Here is a 22,547-nt window from a genome sequence, read left to right on the forward strand (position 1 = left end):
TTAATAATCTATAAGAAAACAGATTGAAATATCCATGTGTCTCTTATTTTAACTGTCACCATCTGCTTCATCCCCTTATGGATTTTTGTGAAGTGTCATGAGCTTAAAGAAAACAAATATATCATATAATGGGTTAAGTCATTTTATCTGAAGAAAATTACTGGTTGTCGACCATTAGCTCCTCACAATGTCTTGGTCTTCCCTGCATGCCCATCCACGTTAGATGCCTGTTCTCTCTGTTGCTGGACACACCTTTGAGCTCAACTGCTGTAACAGCAGTTCCCTGAAGAGAGGCCTCTCAGCATTATGCTAGAAATGCTTGGTATAGGGACATTGAGTCCATTCATCTGAACAGAATTGCCAGCTCTGTGGAGAAACTTAAGTACTTTGCTTGCTTTACTCTGTTTTAAATGATTTAAATTGTTTTTTTTTCTAATTATTCCAATCTATTTAATGTTGCTTAAATGTATTTGACTATCAGAGACACAAAACTATTAGTCTTTTATGATCTTTGGCAACCGGCAAAGAAGGGCAGAGCCTCGGATTATTCAACTGAAGCCTACTCATGATAGATTAGTCAAGTGCTTAAAGTCATATAATTTAGGCTCCGCATCCCAAAAATAATGTACTGATGGGCAGGGACTGTGGGTGATAATCCAGTCCAAAAGAAATCTGCTGATGTGGAATAATGTAGAGTGCATGTAGAAGGCCCACTTGACTTCGAACCGTAGATCTCAACTTCTTGTCATTCAAATGTGCAGAGGGAGACTCAGTTTGTTTTCAGCTGTAACGGATGCTGAAAATCTATTATAGAAGCATTCTCTCTTTTCCCTCTTTTTGCCCTTTACCCCAGCCTGCTAAAATTAACCCTGGCAAGTGCTCATCAAGACATGTGGACCTTGGACAGCCCCCACTAATGTTGTACTATTGAAACAAATATTTTGTTTCTGCCTTCTTGGTATAATGGTGAGCTGTAGATTCAGAGTGAATAAGCTGAAAGAAATCAATATTAATTTGAAAACAGTAAGAGAAACAAATGGGACAAAAGCTGAAAAATCCCTAGGAACTAATCACATGAGTGTTTAATCAATGATTTTTAAAATGTACTTAAGAAAATAGTAGATAACTATTTGACATCTTCCAAAATGTCAAAGAGTCTAGAAGATTTTGAAATTCTCTATTTCATTGATTCTAAAGCAATTCGTTTATTTAAAAAAAGGGAAACAAAGGAAAAGGATCCAGGACTGGCTAAAGTCAATATGAATTTAAAAGAAAAGAAAGTAAATCATATATGACAAAACAGTTAGTTATTTCCGTTTCTAACCAACTGACAGAATAGATAAGGGGATGTCCAGTAAATGTCTTGTATTTGGACTTTCAGAAAGTATTCAGTAAAGTGCCACTTAAGTTTATTAACCAACAAATTAAATGCATCGGATCGGGATAATATACTGGCATAAATGGAAAATTGGTAAGACAGAAAAAGGAAACTATTATTGGGTGCCAACTATTCACAATCTATGTCAACGATTGGATGAGCAGGCCAAATATAAGATATCTACGTTTGCTGCTGATACAAAGCTGAGTGATTGTGGATCATTGAGAGGATGGAGAAGATCTTCAAGGGAGCTGGTGGCAGGATAAGAAAGGATATACAAGATGGAATAAAATGTGGAAATACATGAGGTCATCTTAAATCTAAATCTTGAAGTTTAATATATTAGGTTAGAAAGAATGAAAAGTTACCTCATTGAAACGTCCATTAATGTTAGAAGTCTTAACAAAGTGGATGCAAGGTTGATGTATCTTTTCCCTCAGGTGTCTGGAACTAGGGTGACAGTTGCAAAATAAGAGATTAACCATTGAGGATTGAGATGAGATGGTGCATTTTTTTCAGTTATTAAGGAAATAAAGAAACATGGAGCCCTGATCTACTTGGGATTTGGGCCAAGAAGAGAGTACAAGCACTAAATTCAGACCAACACTTATTTTGACTTATTAGTGGCTCATTCAAATCTGCTTGAAAGTAAATAAAATTGATTATGTTTATTTGAAACATTTTTGCCAGCATGTTCATAATGAAGATAGCCAAGTGCCTCAGGGTGAGTGTCACTGTGTTGCGGAAAAAGCCAGGTGTATTAGCAACTTGGAGTCCCTGCTGAATATAAAGAAAATTCCACATTGGAAATGATGAGATGTCAATAATTTCAATTTACAAACTAAAGTTATGGTGATGTAACTTGACTTTAGCTTCTCTTTAACAGAATCAATATTGAATGATGTAACATTGGAATCTGGACAACTATCTACTAATTAAAATGCCCAGCCCTTGTGGAAAAAATTTACCTTTTAATTTCAAAGGTAGAATTTCTTAATATATCAAATTGTCACTAAATTTTCAGTGTCAGAGCTATAACTTTCCAAAATATGTGGGTAGCTTTTCTATATATTCACTAAGTAAATAAATCTCACATCACCAGCTCCTGCTCTGCTTTCAGTTAGATTTCTAAGTTCTAATATTTTCTCCTGAGATAAAACTTACTGAAGCTGCCTATAGTTTAACATGTCAGTCCATGTCCTCAACAAGTTCAGTTCTGAATTTCTTTAATGATGCTATTGTTAGCAGTAAACGACACACTACACCACTAGATCATGTTGGGAGAGTTAGAGATGGTGATAAGGCAAGAGTTTTGTAAGGGGTTGTTTTTAGCCTGAGCTAATCAGTGAGAGCTTAGTGGGCAGAGGAGAATTAGAATTTGACTCATACATATAAGTGTGGAGGTGATTTTTGGATTGAGGGAAGATTAGTGATTAAGGGACTGATTGGTAGAGATTGGTGGGTGGAGGGGAGTTCAGAGCCTTGGCCAATCAGGGACTCAGTTAGGGAAGGTCAGTGATTGGGGGTTTTAGGCTCTAGACCAGTCAGCTGGAAATTTGGTACGTGTGAAGGGACAGTACTGTAGAAGGAAGGACAACAGGTGAAAATGATAAGTGTTGCATTTTAATCTGTCACAGTGCTCTCAAGATCTAGATATCCTTGGAGTGCTAGTAATGACCATTTTTGGAGTAATGTGAGTTAATTTCTCCAACATTACTTGAGAAGGTATGATATATGAGAATTGGTGTTATTGTTTGTTTATTGATGTGGAGAAATGTCTAGTTGATTTTCCAGAGTAACAAGATGGCCCAGATGATTGTTACTGCATTTTCCTGTATGATATATACATTTTTCATTACATGGCATTCATACATATACAGTTGTAAGTTCTGTCCAGTTGCCTGTTATGAAACATATTTCAAAGCATTAAGGATAAAGGTAATGTAGGGTAAGTTTTAGTTTACTACGATGTTTATTATTTTAAGGCAGATAGATTTTAACTTGGTTTATTTCAAAGTACATTTGTACCAACTTGCCCCATATCAGATTTACTAGGTACATTTCCAGCTACACTTGACCTTTAAACTGGCATGTTTTATTTAAATTTTATGTGTCTTTTCAATTGAATTCATTTAGTTTTAAAAATGTGGTGTTCTCCGTCATTACTATCATCTTATTTAGTGGAGTCTGGATTTACTAAATGAAACACATGCTTTGTTTGATTTTAAATTCAGATCAGTTAATAAGCTTTTATGTGCCAAATTTGAGGCTTTACCTAATTATATCTGACACAAAAACAAAATGATTACATTGTTTGAGTATGAGTTGTGTATTCACTAAGGTTGATTATCTGTGTCCTCCAACAGAATCTAGTGAACATGAAGACAAAAGCACTGATGCCTCAGGTGAAATTTTTTCACATTCTTGTGCTGCACCAGTCTATGGCCTTACAAAAGGAACAAAAGACGATTCCGTTTCAGAGAAGCAAACCAAACCAGAGGATGGGGACCATCTGGGTCCACTGCCTGAGAATTGGGAGATGGCATATACTGAAAAAGGCGAAGTCTACTTCATTGAGTAAGGGCATTTATTCAAATATATGTGATTTCTAGATGAATATTTTTAGATTGCTTCTCTTAAATGTTTTAAGGTTTTAGCATAGTTTAATTGAATAGAATGTAGCTGAAATAAAGGTGCTTTTCACAACTTCAGCAGCTAATTAGATTGTGTTAGCAAATTGAGTGCCCTGATTATAACTTGAACAAGAATTTCTTAAGAATAAGCTTAGAGCCATTTTATTTCTTTGTTAGCCATAACACCAAAACAACGTCCTGGCTGGATCCTCGTTTAGCTAAAAAGGCAAAGCCTCCAGAAGAATGTAAGGATAATGGTGAGTAAATCCACATTCCTTTACTCTGCATGTGTGCATAACATTTTGTTTTAATTCAATTGCTTTTGTTTTAGATTTGGTAGCTGAAGTGTGCATCTTGCTGCTGAATAATAGTTAATGAGAGCAGCTAACACTGGGACACAGGTGACCTTCAATGCTCGCTACATATTGTTTGTTCTTCAACAACCCAATGATAGCAACTGCAGCAGTGTAGAAACTGAGGTTGTCTTTTTCTATGCCTTGGAGAATTTTCTGTGTTAATTTTATATTTCTGATTTAAAATTGAAGGAGACAAGCTGCAATCTGGAAACACTGGACAGAAGCTAGGTACTGTAACTTTAAGTAATTTTCTCATTTTAATTTCAAGATATAGCTCTTTTCATATAGCCATTTTGTTTCATTTCTGTGAGAATTTTTGCCATCTCTTTTCTGCATTTCTTCTGGCACAATTTGTTTTGATTTCATGAAGCCATTCAGAAACCAGTTTTAGATTACTGTGAGGAAAATAATTTCCATGTTACATTAAACCATGGAACATCACAGTTTCATTCTGTTTTGTTTGAAAGGCACATTATCTAAAAAAAATATACATCCTATAAGCCAAACTGATAGGCTTTAAGATTGAATACAAAAAAGGAAATCTTGAGTATCAATAATCTGTAAGAAAAATCAAATAATTGTAGTAAAAAGTTTTTTTATTATTTTATCTGAGATCCCAGAGCATCAAATGAAGACAATGCAAGCATTTTTTGATATATCTTTGCTTTTAAATTTCAAAATTAAACCACCTCCACAAGAAATTAAATTTCATATCAATAAATTTCAACATGTATAGTGTTTATGAACTGTAAATCTAAGATGGGCTCTAAAGATTGTGTAATTAAACTGTGTACATGTGTTTGCGGAGAATCTTAATTTACTTTTGCTGTCGAGAAACCTTAACCAATTACTTAAAAAAAGGTTTTTTTTATATAACTGTATATCATCTCACAGATTCATTTTTAAACATTATATTTGGATATTTTTATGGAATTGAAATAGCACCTTAGGCAAACATATTTTTAAAAAAATATTGCAGTTTCAATATGTGTGTACCAAAACACAGCAACTGTCTGAAACCCAGCATCTTATCCTCTTCATCCGCCTGCTGCACTGAAACAAACGTTTCCCTAGCAACAGCATTACCACAATGAGCAGGAGACCCAAAGTCATCAATTAAAATGGTCTCTACAGTTACATCCATGGCAACAATGACAGAAACGGTGATTCGTTTTTATTTCTTTATTAAGATGTCTCATCACCTAACTCCATTATATGTCCATCTGGTTTATTTTTCTTATGATTTGTTCCAAACCATTGTCATCTATTATTCTTTAGTTTGTACCCTATGCAAAGGAAAGGGTACATAACAGTAGCATTTGTGAGGGAGAGAGAGTTAATATCTCAGTTCAGTAATCTTTTATGAATTCTGATAAAGGGTCTTCAAATGGAAGTGACAACTCTGTTTATCTCTGCAAGTATGCTCCCTGACCTGCTGGGTATTTCCAGCACGTTTTGTTTCTATTTCAGGTTTCCAGCATTTTCAGTATCTTGTATTTGATTAAGCTGCTGGTTGCTTGTCTCTTGTATCCAAAAAGTCCCCAGTGTGTATGTATCTTTTGCTTACCAACAAAAATTTTTGCTTCTGGAGAAATGATTCATGACTACATGAAGTGTTTCTGAGTGGGGTTAATCTATCACAAATCAGGAGTAATCAGTGCACTGAAGACTAACTTTATACCAAATAGGATGTACAATAAAAATCCCCTGACTCCACTACAAATATATAGATATCTGATAAATTAGATTGTTTTAATGATAAATAGTTATCTACTTAATACTACAGAATTACTGTATTCATCTGCAGTCATACAGACCATGAGGATTATTGTTACTGATTTTAAACACTGCAGAAAAGGGACATCAGCGGCAACCTCTTCCTGCAAGCAGCAGTGAATAGTTGGAATGAGCTGCCGGAAATAGTGGTTGAGATGAGCACATTAGCAATATTTAAAAGTCATCACGATAAGTACATGGATAGCAGAGGTCAAGAGGGTTATGAGCTAAATGCATGCAGATGGAACCGGTTGGTGAGCAACACAGTTAGACTCTGACTCTAGTGCCACAGTACTATTAGAGAAAGAGGTCCAGAGTGTTGACCCAGTGACAGTGAAGATACAAGGATATAATTCCAACTGAGGATAGTGTGTGGCTTGGATGGCACCTTCCGGTTGGTGATATATCCACCCTTGTTCCTCTCAATGGTTGAGGTTGTGGGTTTATAAAATGCTTTCTAATGAGCCTTGGGAGTTACTATATGCCTAATGTACAAAGTTCAAAGTAAAATTTATTATCAGAGTACATACATGTCACCACATACAACCCTGAGATTCTTTTTCTTGCGGAGATACTTAGCATATCTATAGAACAGTAACAGTAAACTGGATCAATCAGCAACAAACTGTGCTGATGCAAATATTAAATAGCAATAAATAATGAGAGCATGAAATAACAAGTGAGACCATCGGTTGAGGCTGTAACAGAAATAGAATGTGTAATTATCCCTTTCTGTTCAAGAGCCTGATGGTGGAGGGGTGGTAACTGTTCTTGAACCTGGTGATGCGAGTCCTGAGGCACTTGTACCTTCTACCTGATAGCAGCAATGAGAGAGCATGGCCTGGGTGATGAGCATAGTTTCCTCTAAGCTGTGTGCATGTGCGTGCGCACACGTTTTTCAGCCAGCGCACAAAGGAAATGAATGTGCGCACAAGAGGTTAGTTACCTAAAATAATGTAGTAATTAATAATTATACTTATTGAAAATAATCTTTTAGCTAACTGTTTCTGTTAACTAGTTAGTCAGTTTTTCAAATACCACAATGCACGTCACTAATTCACGTCACCTCACCTATCCTGTTCCGGTTTGTACAGCTGCATCACGGCGGCAGCCATCTTTGGCGGACAGTGTTCCTATCGTAAAGTTTACAAAGATCTGTTTCAAATCCTGTAGATAGCTTACTAAGTTTTTATCAGAAAAAATATTGATTCAGTATGTCGAATTCAAAAGAAGCGAAGGGCGTGAAGCGCAAAAGAACTGCAAATTTGTTTAAAGCGCAAAAGAACTGTAAATTTGTTTAAAGCGCAGAAGAACTGCAAATTTGTTTAACAAAATAGTAGAAACTGTTACACCGAAAGGTCATGAACATTCAGCTACGAGAAATATTTATGTATGATTCAGAAGCTGGAGTTTTCTGTTTGTATTGTCGTGATGCGAAAGTTGCTGGAAAATTTGCTAGTGGAAAGAAGTGGGATGATATTTGGAAACTTGACTTTTTGAAGCGTCATTTGGCGAGTAAATCGCATTTGGATGGTGTACAAAAGCTCTGGCAACAGAACTCATCATTACCCATTACAGGAGTGCTACGCATGTTACGGTTGAGTGCAGATGAGCGAGAGCGAAAACTATCAAACTCAGAGGAGATCAAAGTTGAGGTACAAGAATGGTCAGCTTTTGATTTCTCCGCAATTGCAGATTGTGACTTCACATTTGGCCTTATGTCTAAAATATCATGATTTTCTAGCTGAAAATATTGTAATAGCTAGACAGTTCAATGATTTCAAATTTTCTGTGCAAGAAAAAAATTAAATCCAAACCGATTTCAAACTTTGCTCAAATGGTGGCATTTGTACTTCAAAATGAACAGTTTTGCGACCTTGCACAGTTGATGGACATTGGGGGAACCTTTCTTGCATCTAGTGCGGACTGTGAGCGAGGATTTAGCCTAATGAATCGACTCAAAAACAAACTGAGAAACCGTTTAGGTGAATATTATTTGGATATGTTAATGAGAATCAAAAGCTATCAATGGGATGGAAGTTCTATTAGTCGAGATAGAGTTTACAAAGAATGAGTAAATGCCAAAGACAGGAGAGAGAAAAAATGACTGAGGAACTTAAATATGATAAAAATTAAATATCTCCAACCTGATGGCATGAACATTGACTTCTCTAACTTCCGTTAATGCCCCTTCGTACCCCATCTGTTATTTATTTATTTATTATAGTCATTATTATGATTTCTTTTCTTTCCCCTTTTTTTCTCTTTTTTTCTCCCCCGTCCCTCTCACTATAACTCCTTGCCCATCCTCTGGGCTTCCCCCCCCTTTCTTTCTCCCTAGGCCTCCCGTCCCCTTCTCCAGCCTTGTATCCCTTTTGCCAATCACCTGTCCAGCTCTTGGCTCCACCCCTCCCCCTCTTGTCTTCTCCTATCATTTCGGATCTCCCCCTCCCCCTCCCACTTTCAAATCTCTTACTATCTCTTCTTTCAGTTAGTCCTGACGAAGGGTCTCAGCCCAAAACGTCAACTGTACCTCTTCCTATAGATGCTGCCTGGCCTGCTGTGTTCACCAGCACCTTTTGTCAGTGTGACTTAAATATGTATGTTATTTTGTTGTTGTTCTGTGCAGTTTTATGTCAAATATGTTGTAAACCTACATAAACTGTCCCATGTGTGCATTCAGTGCACACATACTTTTGTCACAGGAAAAAAATTTGCACAATGTAAGATTTTTGCACACACTGACTACTAAAAATTAGAGGCAACATTGGTGATGAGGATCTTTGATGATGGATGCTGCTTTTCTACAGTAACGTTTCATGTAGATGTGGTTGGGAGGACATTACCTGTGATATACTGGGCTGAATCCACTACCTTCTATAGGGTTTTCTGCACAAATATCGTACAGACAGCTGCTACTCTGTATTAGTGGTGGAGTGAGTAATTATATGTAAATGGGGTGCTTATAAAAGTGGGTTGTGATGCCCTGTATGTTGTCCAGCTTCTTGGGTGTTTCAGCCTGGCAGATGAAGAGTGTTCCATCACAATCCTTTTAGATAGTGTACAGGCTCTTTTCAATGGAAAAGTAAAGACTGGAAACTTTTGGCATTCTATAATGTTGTGAATGTATTTCAACTTGTTGAATCCAATGCTAGGAATCTTAGATATAAAACAAAAACAGAGCATATTGACGATGCCAGCCAAAATCTACAAAGTGAGACACTGTTTCAGCTCTGTGGGGTTTTTTTTGTGTCAGAACTAGAAAATGTTACAGGTGTAACTTTTTTAGCAGCTGCAGAAGCAAGCAATTCAGTGGGATGGGGAAAGTGTGATGTGCAAGGAAAGATCTGTTATAGTGTAGATGCAATTTTAGTGATGGAAGAATGTAATCGAGTGTACTCAACTTTGCACCAGTATTCACTGAGGAGATGTGAAAGAAAGCAAGATTAATGTGGAGTATGCAAGTACTCTTGGGCATATTGATAATAAGGAGGAGAAGGTGTTGTGTCTCCTGAAAAACAATAAGATAGATGGCCCAGGGCCTATCCCAGGTTATTGACTGTGATAAGTAGGGCCTTGACAGAGATTTTTGTGTCCCCTCTAGCCACAGGTGAGATCCCAAAGGAATGGAGAGTAGTCACTGTTTTAGAATGCAGTTGTTATATCTGTGAATGATCTGTATGAAAGGGACATTTAAGAGACTTTTGGACAGGCACGTGGATAAAAGTGAAATGGAAGGCTCTTAGAGGGAAGGATTAAATTGATCTTAGAGTAAGTTAAGGGGTTGTGGATCGAAGGACCAGTATTGTGCTGTACTGTTCTATGAAATGTAGTGGGCTAATTTGTAAAATTTCAAAGTTGTGTATAGTAAAGAAGGTTGTCAAAGGTTACAAGATTTAGATAAGTTGGAGATCTGGGCAGAAGAATAAAAGATGAACAGCACCCACTCAGAGAGATCAGAAGCCTGAGAAGATGTAGTTCACTCAGTTCGCCAATTGAGTAGAAAAAGCAGCGACTCACGGCAATTTGGAGTTTTGAGCAGCAGTCAATCAGCATTCAGGATTGATTGACAAGAACAAATTAAAGTAAGGCAGGGGCAAGTTAGACAGCCATCGTTAGAGTGGAGATTTTGAGACTTTAGCTCTTCAAGACTGTAGTGAGGAGAGGCTTGAATGAGAGAAGGCAAAAAGAAAGCTGCAGGTAGGGACTTTTCTTATTTCCCCCCCCCCCCCAACTACAGTTTATTGTTCTTCCTTCTTTATATTTTCTCAGTTAGAACAGTAAATAGTAGAGATGCCAGGCAGGATAGCTAAATGCTCCTCTTGCGGGATTTGGGAAGGCTTGGGAGACCTTGGGTGTCCCTGATGACTACACTTGTGAGAAGTACATCCAGCTGCAGCTTCTAACACTCTGCATTAAGGAGTTGGAGCTGGAACTAGATGAACTCCAAATCATTCGAGAGGCTGAGGATGTGATAGATAGGACATATAGAATGGTAGATAAATCCCAAGGTGCAGGATACAGGAAACTGGGTGACAGACAGAAAGGGGAAAGGGGTTAAGCAAGCAGTGCAGAGTGCCCCTGTGGCCATCCTCCTCAACAACAAGTATATCACTTTGGATACTATTGGGAGGGATGACCTAACAGGGGAAGTCACAGCGGTCAGGTCTCTGATACTGCACTGACTCTGGTTCTGTGACTCTGAAGGAAAAGGGGGAGAGAAGCAAGCTGTGGTGAAAGGGGAACAGAAAGAAGGTTCTGTGGATAAGAAGAAGATTCCCAGAGAGTTTGTTGCCTCCTGGGTGCCAGCGTCCAGGATATCTCAGATCAAATCCTCAGTTTTCTTAAGTGGGAGGGTGAACAGTCAGAAGTCATGGTCCATGTAGGTATCAATGACATAAGTAGGAAGAGTAATGAGGTTCTGCAAAGGGAGTTCAAGGAGTTAGCTGCTACGTTAAAGGGCAGGATCTCCAGGGTTGTGATCTCGGGATTGCTACCTGTCCCATGTGCTAGTGAGGCCAGAACTAGGAAGATCATACAGTTTAACATGTGGCTGAGGAGTTGGTGTAGGAGGGTGGGCTTTAGATTTTTGGATCATTGAGCTCTCTTCCAGGGAAGGTGGGACCTGTACAGAAGAGATGGTTTGCACCTGAACTGGAAGGGAACTAATATCCTATTGAGAGGGTTTGCTAGTGCTTCATGGTGGGGTTTAAACTAGAGTTGCAGAGGGATGGGAACCAGAGGGCCAGAACAGATTGTGGAGAGGTTGTTGAGACAGATGTTGTTAAGACCTCAGACAAAGTCAGGAATCAAAAGTTTGAGCATGTTGCGACTAATGCCCTGTGTAATGCCCTTGAGCTGCAAGAAGTATGCAGGAAGGACAAGTGAGCTCGGGGCATGGATCTACATCTGGAATTATGGTATTGTAGCCATTAGTGAGACTTGGTTGCAGGAGGGATTAAAGGAAGAGGGGTGACATTACTAGTATGTATTAATGTCACGGCAGTGCTCATTTAAGACAGACTGACTAGTGAAGTGTTATGAGTGGACTGAGTAATAAGGAAGGTATAACCACATTAATGGGGCTATATTACCACTCAACAGTCCTTGGGATTTAGAAGAACAAATTTGTAGAGATCGCATCTTGTTGCAAGGAACATAAGGTTGTTATAGTAGGTGATTTTTAAGTTGCCATATATTGACTGAGACTCTCAAACTGTAAAAGGAGGAGATGGGGTAGAGTTTGTCAAATGTTTTCAGGAAAGTTTTCTTAATCAATATATAGAAGTCTCAATGAGAGAATGTGCAATAATTGATCTGCTATTAGGGAATCAGACAGGCCAGGTGATAGAATGTTTGTGCAGGGATACACTTTGCATCTAGTGATCACAATGTGATTAGTTTCAAAGTAAATACGCAAAATGATAGGTCTGGTCAGCAGGTTGAGATTCTAAATTGGAGAAAGGTCAATTTTGATGGCATCAGTAAGGATCTAGCAAGTGTGGATCGGGACAGGCTGTTTTCTAGCAAAGGTGTACTTGATAAGTGGGAGGTCTTCAAAAGTGAAATTTTGAGAAGACAAAGATTTTATGTGCCTGTCAAAATTAAAGGTAAAAATATCAGGTATAGGGAACCTTGTTTAAAAGAGATGTTAAGGCCCTGGTTAAGAAAGAAAGAAAGGTGCATCGCAGGTAAAGGCAGTTAGGGACAAATCAGTTTATGGAGTATAAGAATTGCAAGAGAACACTTAAGAAAGATATCAAGAGGGTTAAAAGAAAATATGAGGATGCCTCATAGCAGACAAGGTGAAGGAGAATCCGAAGGGATTTTACAGATATGTTAAGAACAAAAAGATTGCAAGGGACAAAATTGGTCCTCTGGAAGATCAGAATGGTAATCCATTTGTGGAGACAAAAGAAATGGGGGGTGGTGATCATGAATGAAGTTTTTGCATCTGTATTTACTCAGGAGACAGACGCAGAGTCTTTCAAAGTGAGGCAAAAAGCCATCAACTTCATGGACTTTATACAGATTACAGAGGAGGAGGCATTTGCTGTCTTGAGGCAAATTAGGGTGGATAAAACCCCAGGACCTGACAAAGTGCTCCCTTGGATCCCGAGGGAGGCAAGAGCAGAAATTGCCAGGACCCTAGCAAATATTTAAATCATTCTTAGCGACAGATGAAGTGCCAGAAAATTGGATTATAGCCAAATGTGTGTACCTCCATGCAAGAAGCATCAGGAACAAAGGTGATGAACTGAGAGCTTGGATACATACATGGAATTATGATGTAGTGGCCATTACAGAGACTTGGCTGGCACCAGGGCAGGAATGGATTCTCAATATTCCTGGATTTCAGTGCTTTAAAAGGGATAGAGAGGGTGGAAAAAGGGGAGGAGGGGTGGCATTACTGGTCAGGGATACTATTACAGCTACAGAAAGGGTGGGTAATGTAGCAGGATCCTCTTTTGAGCCAATATGGGTGGAAGTCAGGAACAGGAAGGGAGCAGTTACTCTATTGGGGGTATTCTGTAGGCCCCCTGGTAGCAGCAGAGATACAGAGGAGCAGATTGGGAGGCAGATTTTGGAAAGGTGCAAAAGTAACAGGGTTGTTATCATGGGTGACTTTAACTTCCCTAATATTGATTGGCACCTGATTAGTTCCAAGGGTTTAGATGGGGCAGAGTTTGTTAAGTGTGTCCAGGACGGATTCCTGTCACAGTATGTGGACAGGCCGACCAAGGGGAATGCCATACTAGATCTAGTACTAGGTAACAAACCGGGTCAGGTCACAGATCTCTCAGTGAGTAAGCATCTGGGGGACAGTGACCACCGCTCCCTGGCCTTTAGCATTATCATGGAAAAGGATAGAATCAAGAGAGGACAGGAAAATTTTTAATTGGGGAAAGGCAAATTATGAGGCTATAAGGCTAGAACTTGCGGGTGTGAATTGGGATGATGTTTTTGCAGGGAAATGTACTATGGACATGTGGTCAACGTTTAGAGATCTCTTGCGGGATGTTAAGGATAAATTTGTCCTGGTGAGGAAGATAAAGAATGGTAGGGTGAAGGAACCATGGGTGACAAGTGAGGTGGAAAATCTAGTCAGGTGGAAGAAGGCAGCATACATGAGGTTTAGGAAGCAAGGATCAGATAGGTCTATTGAGGAATATAGGGAAGCAAGAAAGGAGCTTAAGAAGGGGCTGAGAAGAGCAAGAAAGGGACATGAGAAGGCCTTGGTGAGTAGGGTAAAGGAAAACCCCAAGGAATTCTTCAATTATGTGAAGAAAGAAAAGATGACAAGAGTGAAGGTAGGACCAATTAGAGATAAAGGTGGGAAGATGTGCCTGGAGGCTGTGGAAGTGAGCGAGGTCCTCAATGAATACTTCTCTTCGGTATTCATCAATGAGAGGGAACTTGATGATGGTGAGGACAATATGAGTGAGGTTGATGTTCTGGAGCATGTTGATATTAAGGGAGAGGAGGTGTTGGAGTTGTTAAAATACATTAGGACAGATAAGTCCCCAGGACCTGACAGAATATTCCCCAGGCTGCTCCATGAGGCGAGAGAAGAGATTGCTGCGCCTCTGGCTAGGATCTTGTCCTCGTTGTCCACGGGAATGGTACCAGAGGATTGGAGGGAGGCGAATGTTGTCCCTGTGTTCAAAAAAGATAGTAGGGATAGTCCGGGTAATTATAGACCAGTGAGCCTTACGACTGTGGTGGGAAAGCTGTTGGAAAAGATTCTTAGAGATAGGATTTATAAGCATTTAGAGAATCATGGTCTGATCGGGGACATGGCTTTGTGAAGGGCAGATCGTGTCTAAGAAGCCTGATAGAGTTCTTTGAGGAGGTGACCAGGCATGTAAATGAGGGTAGTGCAGTGGATGTGATCTATATGGATTTTAGTAAGGCATTTGACAAGGTTCCACACGGTAGGCTTATTCAGAAAGTTAGAAGGCAAGGGATCCAGGGAAGTTTGGCCAGGTGGATTCAGAATTGGCTTGCCTGCAGAAGGCAGAGGGTGGTGGTGGAGGGAGTACCTTCAGATTGAAGGATTGTGACTAGTGGTGTCCCACAAGGATCTGTTCTGGGACCTCTACTTTTTGTGATTTTTATTAACGACCTGGATGTGGGGGTAGAAGGGTGGGTTGGCAAGTTTGCAGATGACACAAAGGTTGTTGGTGTTGTAGATGGTGTAGAGGATTGTCAAAGATTGCAGAGAGACATTGATAGGATGCAGGAGTGGGCTGAGAAGTGGCAGATGGAGTTCAACCCAGAGAAGTGTGAGGTGGTACACTTTGGAAGGACAAACTCCAAGGCAGAGTACAAAGTAAATGGCAGGATACTTGGTAGTGTGGAGGAGCAGAGGGATCTCGGGGTACATGTCCACAGATCCCTGAAAGTTGCCTCACAGGTGGATAGGGTAGTTAAGAAAGCTTATGGGGCGATAGCTTTCATAAGTCGAGGGATAGAGTTTAAGAGTCGCGATGTAATGATGCAGCTCTATAAAACTCTGGTTAGGCCACACTTGGAGTACTGTGTCCAGTTCTGGTCACCTCACTATAGGAAGGATGTGGAAGCATTGGAAAGGGTACAGAGGAGATTTACTAGGGTGCTGCCTGGTTTAGAAAGTATGCATTATGATCAGAGATTAAGGGAGCTAGGGCTTTACTCTTTGGAGAGAAGGAGGATGAGAGGAGACATGATAGAGGTGTACAAGATAATAAGAGGAATAGATAGAGTGGATAGCCAGCGCCTCTTCCCCAGGGCATCACTGCTCAATACAAGAGGACATGGCTTTAAGCTAAGGGGTGGGAAGTTCAAGGGGGATATTAGAGGAAGGTTTTTTACTCAGAGAGTGGTTGGTGCGTGGAATGCACTGCCTGAGTCAGTGATGGAGGCAGGTACACTAGTGAAGTTTAAGAGACTACTAGACAGGTATATGGAGGAATTTAAGGTGGGGGGTTATATGGGAGGCAGGGCTTGGGGGTCGGTACAACATTGTGGGCCGAAGGGCCTGTACTGTGCTGTACTATTCTATGTTCTAGCCAATGTTGTTCCACTGTTTAAGAAGGTCTCCAAAAGTAAACCAGGAATTTATAGGTTGGTGATCCTTGCAGGAGTGGTGCGAAAGTTATTTGAAGGTATTCTAAGGAACCGAATATATGAGTATTTAGATCGACATGGACTGATTTGGGATAGTCAACATGGTAGCTCATATCTAACCAATCCTGTAGAGTTTTCTGAGAATATTACCAGGAAAGTTGATGAAGGCAAGCAGTGGATGTTGTGGTGAAATTTGCAGATGACGCCAAGATTGGTTGTGTAGTGGACAGTGAGGAAAACTATCATGGCTTGCAGCGGGATCTGGGCCAGCTGGAAAAATGGGCTAAAAAATGGCAAATGGAATTTAATGCAATCAAGTGCAAGGTGTTGGACTTTGGTAGGATCAACCAGAGCAGGTCTTACACAGTGAATGGTAGTGCAATGAGGAATGTGGTACAACAAAGAGACCTGGGAATACAGGTCTGTATTTCATTGAAAGTAGTGTAACAGGTTGATAGGGTGGTAAAGAAACCTTCTGGCACATTGGCCTTTATAAATCGAAGTATTGAGTATAGGAGATGTGATGTTATGTTGAAGTTATATAGGATGTTTTTGAGGCCCAATTTGGAATATTGTGTGCAGTTTTGGTCACCTACCTACAGGAAAGATGTAAATAAGGTTGAAAGGGTACAAAGAAAAATTACAAAGATGTTGCCAGGTCTGGAATAACTGAGTTATATGGAAAGATTGAATAGGTTAGGACTTTATTCCTTGGAACGTAGAAGATTGAGAGGAGATTTGAAAGTGGTATACAAAATTATGAGGGGTCTAGATAGGGTAAATGCAACCACTGAGGTTGGGTGTGACTACAACTAAGGTTAAAGGTGAGAAGTTTAAGGAGAACATGAGGAGAAATGTCTTCACTCAGAGGGTCATGAGAGTGTGGAATGAGCTGCCAGTGCAGGTGGTGCACGCAAGCTCGATTTCCATGTTTAAGAGAAGTTTGGATAGCTACATGAATGGTGGGTGTGTGGAGGGTTATGGTCGTGGTGCAGGTTGGTGAGAGTAGGCAGTTTAAAGGGCTTGGCATGGATTAGATGAGCTGAAGATCCTGTTTCTCTGCTGGACATTTCTATGACTCTATAAAGTTTAGTCTGAACAAAGTATGAGTGTTGCACTTTGAGAGGTCAAATGTAAGGTGAAAGTATGCAATAAATAGTACGGCCTCAGGAACACTGATGTACAGAGAGATCTTGGGGTGCAAGTGAAAGTGGCTATACAAGTAGAGAGGGTGGTATAGATGGTATACAGCATGCTTGCTCTCAACAGTCAAGGCAATGAGTACAAGAGTCAAGAAGTAATTCTGCAACATTTGGAGTATTGTGTACTGTTGTAGTCACCACTTTACAGAAACAACATGAATGCTTTGGAGTGGGTGCAGATGAGGCTTACTAGAATGATGCCTGGATTAAATAGTATTAGATATAAGGAGAGGTTAGACAAACTTGGGTCGTTTTTTTTCCCTGGTGTGTTGAGGGCTGTGGAGCAACCTGACATAAAACTTAAGAGAGTCATAGATCAGGTGGATAGAGTTTGTTTCCCAGAAAGGAAAAAAAACAGAGTTTAAGGTGAGAGGGGAAAATGTTTGAAGGAAGATAGTTTATTTTACTATGCAGAGAGTAGTAGTGTATGCCAGGATTGCACTGCCAGGCAATGTGGTGGAAACAGATGAAATAGCAGCATTTCAGAAACATTTCGATAGGCACTTAACAAGCAGGGAATGGAGGAATATGAGTCGTGTGCTGGCAGATGGGATTAGTTTAATTTGGCATCATGGTCAACACATGCATAGTGAACTGAAGGGTCTGTTCCAGTTCTGGACTGTTCTGTATGAGAGTTGATAATGCAACGTATCGAGATGCAAGTCCAGTGAAGTACAAGTTACTATTATGCGTGCAAGTATGGTGAGGTACACATACAATGAAAAACTTACTTGCAGCAGCATCACAAGCTCAGAAATTCAGATATCACAGAATGTAAATTAAGCATAAATTGTGCAAGACAGTTCAGAAAAACAAAAAGACTTCAAAACAAGGTGACTCTACAACCTTTACCTTTTTGCATAGGATGCTATTTTGTAGGCAATGCAAAAATTATCCCTCTTGTGTTCGTTGATCTCGTTACAGGAGATTCAATGTCACTTGACCCTACCACTTTGATCTGGCCCTTATCTTAATTAGCCTGTCCGATACTACTTGCTTTAATTGGGATCTTTCCCATTCTATCATCTATCTTATTAAGATTTAGGGCTATGAGTATTCTTAGGGCTTGTGGGGGCGGTGGCTAAGGTTGGTGGGGTTATTGCTTATGGTTGGTGTTGGAGGGGGGTTTGTAGGGAATGTGTTTAGGGTGAGGGAAAAGTTCTGGCATTAGGAATTTGTTTTAGGGTTAGGGGATGTAGGCTGAGCTCTGTGGGGATGTGGGCCAGGGTTTGTGCAGGTGGTTGGGATTGGGGTTGGAGTTCGGGTTAAGGGTTATGACTCTGGTTAAGGTGAAGACCTTGGCCTCAATACTTCTTTGTGCAAGTGGATCTTCGATTTCCTCACTTGCAGACTCCATTTAGTTTGGATTGGCAACAACATCTCCTCCACAATCACCATCAGTACAGATTCACCACAATTCTATGTGCTTAACACTCTGCTCTACCCACTTCACACTTACAACTATGTGGCTAAGCAAAGCTCCAAAGTCGTATTTAAGTTTGCTGACAACATCACTGTCATCGGCTGAATCAAAGATGGTGACAAACCAGTATATAGGAGGGAGAATGAAAATCTGGCTGAGTGGTGTCACAGCAGCCTCTTACATAATACCAGCGAGATCAAGGAGCTGATTATTGACTTCAGGAGGTCCATGAGGGTCAGAGTTGGAGATATCAACAACTTTAAATTCAAAGAACAAAATAAATTTGTTATCGAAGTACATATATGTCACCATATACAACTCTAAGATTCATTTTCTTGTGGGCATACTCAATAAATCCATAGAATAATAACCATAACAAAACCAATGGAAGACCACACCTATCTGGGTGTTCGACCAGTGCGCAAAAGATAACTGTGCAAATGCAAAAAGAAAGAATAATGATAAAATAAGTAATAAATATCAAAAATGTGAGATGAAGAGTCCTTGAAAGTGAGTCCATTCATTGAGGGAACTTTTCAGTGATGGGCAAGAGAAGTTGTGCCCTTTGGTTCAAAAGCCTGATGGTTGGGGGTTAGTAACTTTTCCTGAACCTGGTGTTGTGAGTCCTGAGGCTCCTGTATCACCTTCCTGATGGCAGCAGCAAGAAGGGAGCATGGCCTGGGTGGTCGGGTTCATTCCAATGATGGATACTGCCTCCTTAGTGTTACCATTTCAGAGGACCTGTCCTGGACCTAGCACAAAAGTGCAATTATGAAGAAAGTACGGCAGCGCCTCTATATCCTGAGAAGTTTATGAAGATTCGGAATGACATCTAAATCTTTGATGAACTTGTACAAATATATGATGGAGTGTATTGACTGGTTCCAGCCTGGTATGGAAGCACCAATTCCCTTGAACAGAAAATTTACAAAAAAGTACTGGATAAGACCCAGTCCGTCACAGGCAAAGCCCTCCCCACCTTTGAACACATCTACCTAGAGCACTGTCACAGGAAAGCAGCATCCATAATCAGGGACCCCAGCCACCCAGGCCATGCTGTCTTCTCGCTGCTGCCTTCAGGAAGAAGGTATGGGAGGCTCAAGACTCACACTTAACAGTTTCAGGAACAGTTATCACACCTCAACCATCAGGGTCCTATCACTGAACTGTTCCCACAACCTATGGACTCACTTTCAAGGACTCTTCATCTCATCTTTTTGATAATTATTGCTTTTTTTTTCTTTTGTTTGTTATCTTTTGCACATAGGTTCTTTGTACACCCTGTTGGGAATGGTCTTTCATAATATCATCGATATTATGCCACTATGTTTGACCTGTAGTCTATTTCCCTATACTCTGGGGCTAATATATAGCTGCCTGTTAACCTAATAATCAGCATGTCCCAGGGACAGGGGACGAAAATCAGAGCAACTGGAGAAAAACCCAGAAGTAAGAGGAAATTTCAGAACTTGGGGAGAATAGGCAAACTCCCTGTAGAAGGCACAAGAGGTCAGATCAAATCTAGATTGCTGGAGTTATAAGAGGGCAGTATTACTGGCTGCACGAATGTGCCATTCTGCGTTTAAGTGACTACCATTTGGAGAGATTGCGGGAACTAATTTAGATATTTTTAAGAAAAGGACGCATTTATAGAAGGGGATTGGGCAATGTGAGAAGAAATGTATACATACCAACATAGAGCTGTTGGTTTGCATGGTATGTTTCAGTGTTGCAAGTCCTCAGAGAGAGCAAAGAATACCTATGGGATTTCCTGTTATTGTCACATGTACTGAGGTACAGTGAAAAGCTTGTTTTGCAATGCAGTGCATTGAGATAGTACAAGGTAAACCAATAACAATCCAGAATAAAATGTAACAGCTGCAGAGAAAGTGCAGTGCCAGTAGACAATAAGGTACAGGATCATAATGAGGTAGATTATGAGGTCAAGGGTCCATTTTATCATGCTAGGGAAGCATTCGATAGTTTTATGTTTTTGAACCTGGTGATAAGTGCTTCGGGGCTTTTGAATCTTATGCCTAATGGGAGAAGTGAAAAGAGGGAATGCGTTAGTGGCAACTTTGATTATACTGGCTGCTTTACCAAGGCAGCAAGATGTATAGACTAAGTCCATGAGGGGAGACTGGTTTTTGTGATGTGCTGAGCTGCGTTCATGAGTCTCTGTAGTTTCTTGTGGTCATGGGAGGAGTAGTTGCTATACCAAGCTGTGATGCATCCAGATGAGACGCTTCCTATGTTGTGTCATTTAAAAATTGGTAATATTCAATGGGGACATGCCAAATTTCTTTAGCCCCCTGAGGAAATGGAGGCATGGTGAGCTTTCTTGGCAATGGTGTACACGTGGTAAGAGCAGGAGAGGTTCCACTCCAGCAGAGATGCGCGCTCCTAGGAACTTGAAACTCTCAACCTCAGTATCACTGAGTAAGTCAGGAGCTTGTGCACTGTCCCCTTCTTGAAGTCAATGAGCAGCTCTTTTGTTTTGCTAGCATTAGGGGAAAAGATGTTGTCCTGACACCTTGTTACTTAGCTCTTTATCTCTCCTGTACTCAGAATCACTATTTGAGATACAGCCCACGATAGCGGTATCATCTGCAAATTTGTAGATGGTTCATTAATTTTGAAATCCATTTTTGATTGCAGTTATCATATTATTTTCCAAAAAAAGGCCATTGAGAATTGCTCTTTGTATTCATAATTATACAGTTCAATGAAAACATCAATAAATTAGAACATTGGCTTGTTCATTTTAATGCCTCCTGTAAAGCTGCAATGGTATGTTGTGTCATAAGTTCCATAATTGTACGGAGTGTATTTAGCTCCATTGGACTAAGCCCCAAGAAAGTTTTGCACTATCCTTGTTAGCAATGTTTGTGTAGTGGACATAGCTTTTAACTCTTCTAATAATTTCAGAGCACTTATAGAAGCAGATTGATTATGAAAGCTTGAAATTACCTAATATGGTAACAGTGGAAAGACATGTTTTCAAAATCTGGATTTATTTATCCAATAATTGTAATGCAGCAAATCCTTACATACTCTCTTCAGAAAATTGTACAATGAATAATGGTATCATTGAGGTATGGAGCTGCCAGATCAAATAACATGTCAGAAGTGAAAGTCACACAGAACAAATATGCAATTTGCAAATATGCGATCCTCTGGGTCCGCCCCCCCCTTGTCTTTCTTCCCGGACCTCCTGTCCCATGATCCTCTCGTATCCCCTTTTGCCTATCACCTGTCCGGCTCTTGGCTCTATCCCTCCCCCTCCTGTCTTCTCCTATCATTTTGCATCTCCCCCTCCCCCTCCAACTTTCAAATCCCTTACTCACTCTTCCTTCAGTTAGTCCTGACGAAGGGTCTCGGCCTGAAACGTCGACTGCGCCTCTTCCTACAGATGCTGCTTGGCCTGCTGCGTTCACCAGCAACTTTGATGTGTGTTGCTTGAATTTCCAGCATCTGCAGAATTCCTGTTGTTTGCGTTTATACTACGGATGGTTGTCCTGAGAATTATATTAATTTCAGTGGTCTTACTGATCTTGATTGGAAAGTTCAGCGCAAAACACCTGTGGGATTTATTTGCTGTAGAGTTGTGATTGTGGGAATATAAGTTGGCTACTTTTGCCTTTACAAGTGTTCCATTCTAGCTCCACTTGGACTGTGCCTTGTTATACTGCACCAATGAATAACACTTGTTGTTCACATATTGATTCCTGGGATGTGAATGTTACTACAAAGGCCAGACTTTATCATCCATTTCTAATTTCTTCATGAACCAAGTGGCTTACTAGATTGTTTAAAAGAGAGGTTAAAGGCAATCTTACTAGAGGACCTAGAGTCACAAATGGGGCACATTAGTGATGGAAGATTTCTTTCCCTGAATTTCTTAAAGAATCAGATTTTTTTTTCAGCTTTCATTTGAAACTCCAGTAGTTTTTAATCACTGTATTACCACTCTTTCCACTCTGGAGAGAAAGTTTGCCCTCCCTCCATTGACATAGCCTGATTTCCCAGCTTGCTGCAGACATAAGACAAAGGATACATTGTGTCCTGTACATTCTGACAGTATTCAGCCTTTTTCCTCAGATTTATTATAAAATATTACAGTGGTTGCCAGATAACAGCTTCAATTTTGCAACCAATGGCAATCTTTGC

General features: G+C 40.1%; 1 protein-coding gene across 12 annotated transcripts in view; it reads left to right on the forward strand.

Moving 5' to 3' along the window:
• Nucleotides 1-22,547, forward strand: part of magi2a (membrane associated guanylate kinase, WW and PDZ domain containing 2a) — a 600,063-nt gene that overhangs the window by 418,225 nt on the left and 159,291 nt on the right. For all 12 annotated transcript variants that reach the window (XR_010021125.1, XM_063072811.1, XM_063072812.1 and 9 more), the window contains exons 5-7: nucleotides 3,745-3,955; nucleotides 4,189-4,268; nucleotides 4,557-4,595. Coding sequence is in view for 11 of the 12 variants with exons in the window: in XM_063072811.1 (XP_062928881.1) it covers nucleotides 3,745-3,955; nucleotides 4,189-4,268; nucleotides 4,557-4,595 (330 nt within the window). In the remaining variant the exon portion in view is untranslated. The remainder of the gene's footprint in view (nucleotides 1-3,744; nucleotides 3,956-4,188; nucleotides 4,269-4,556; nucleotides 4,596-22,547) is intronic.

Source organism: Mobula hypostoma, chromosome 20 (assembly GCF_963921235.1).
Source record: "Mobula hypostoma chromosome 20, sMobHyp1.1, whole genome shotgun sequence".
Taxonomy (NCBI): domain Eukaryota; kingdom Metazoa; phylum Chordata; class Chondrichthyes; order Myliobatiformes; family Myliobatidae; genus Mobula; species Mobula hypostoma.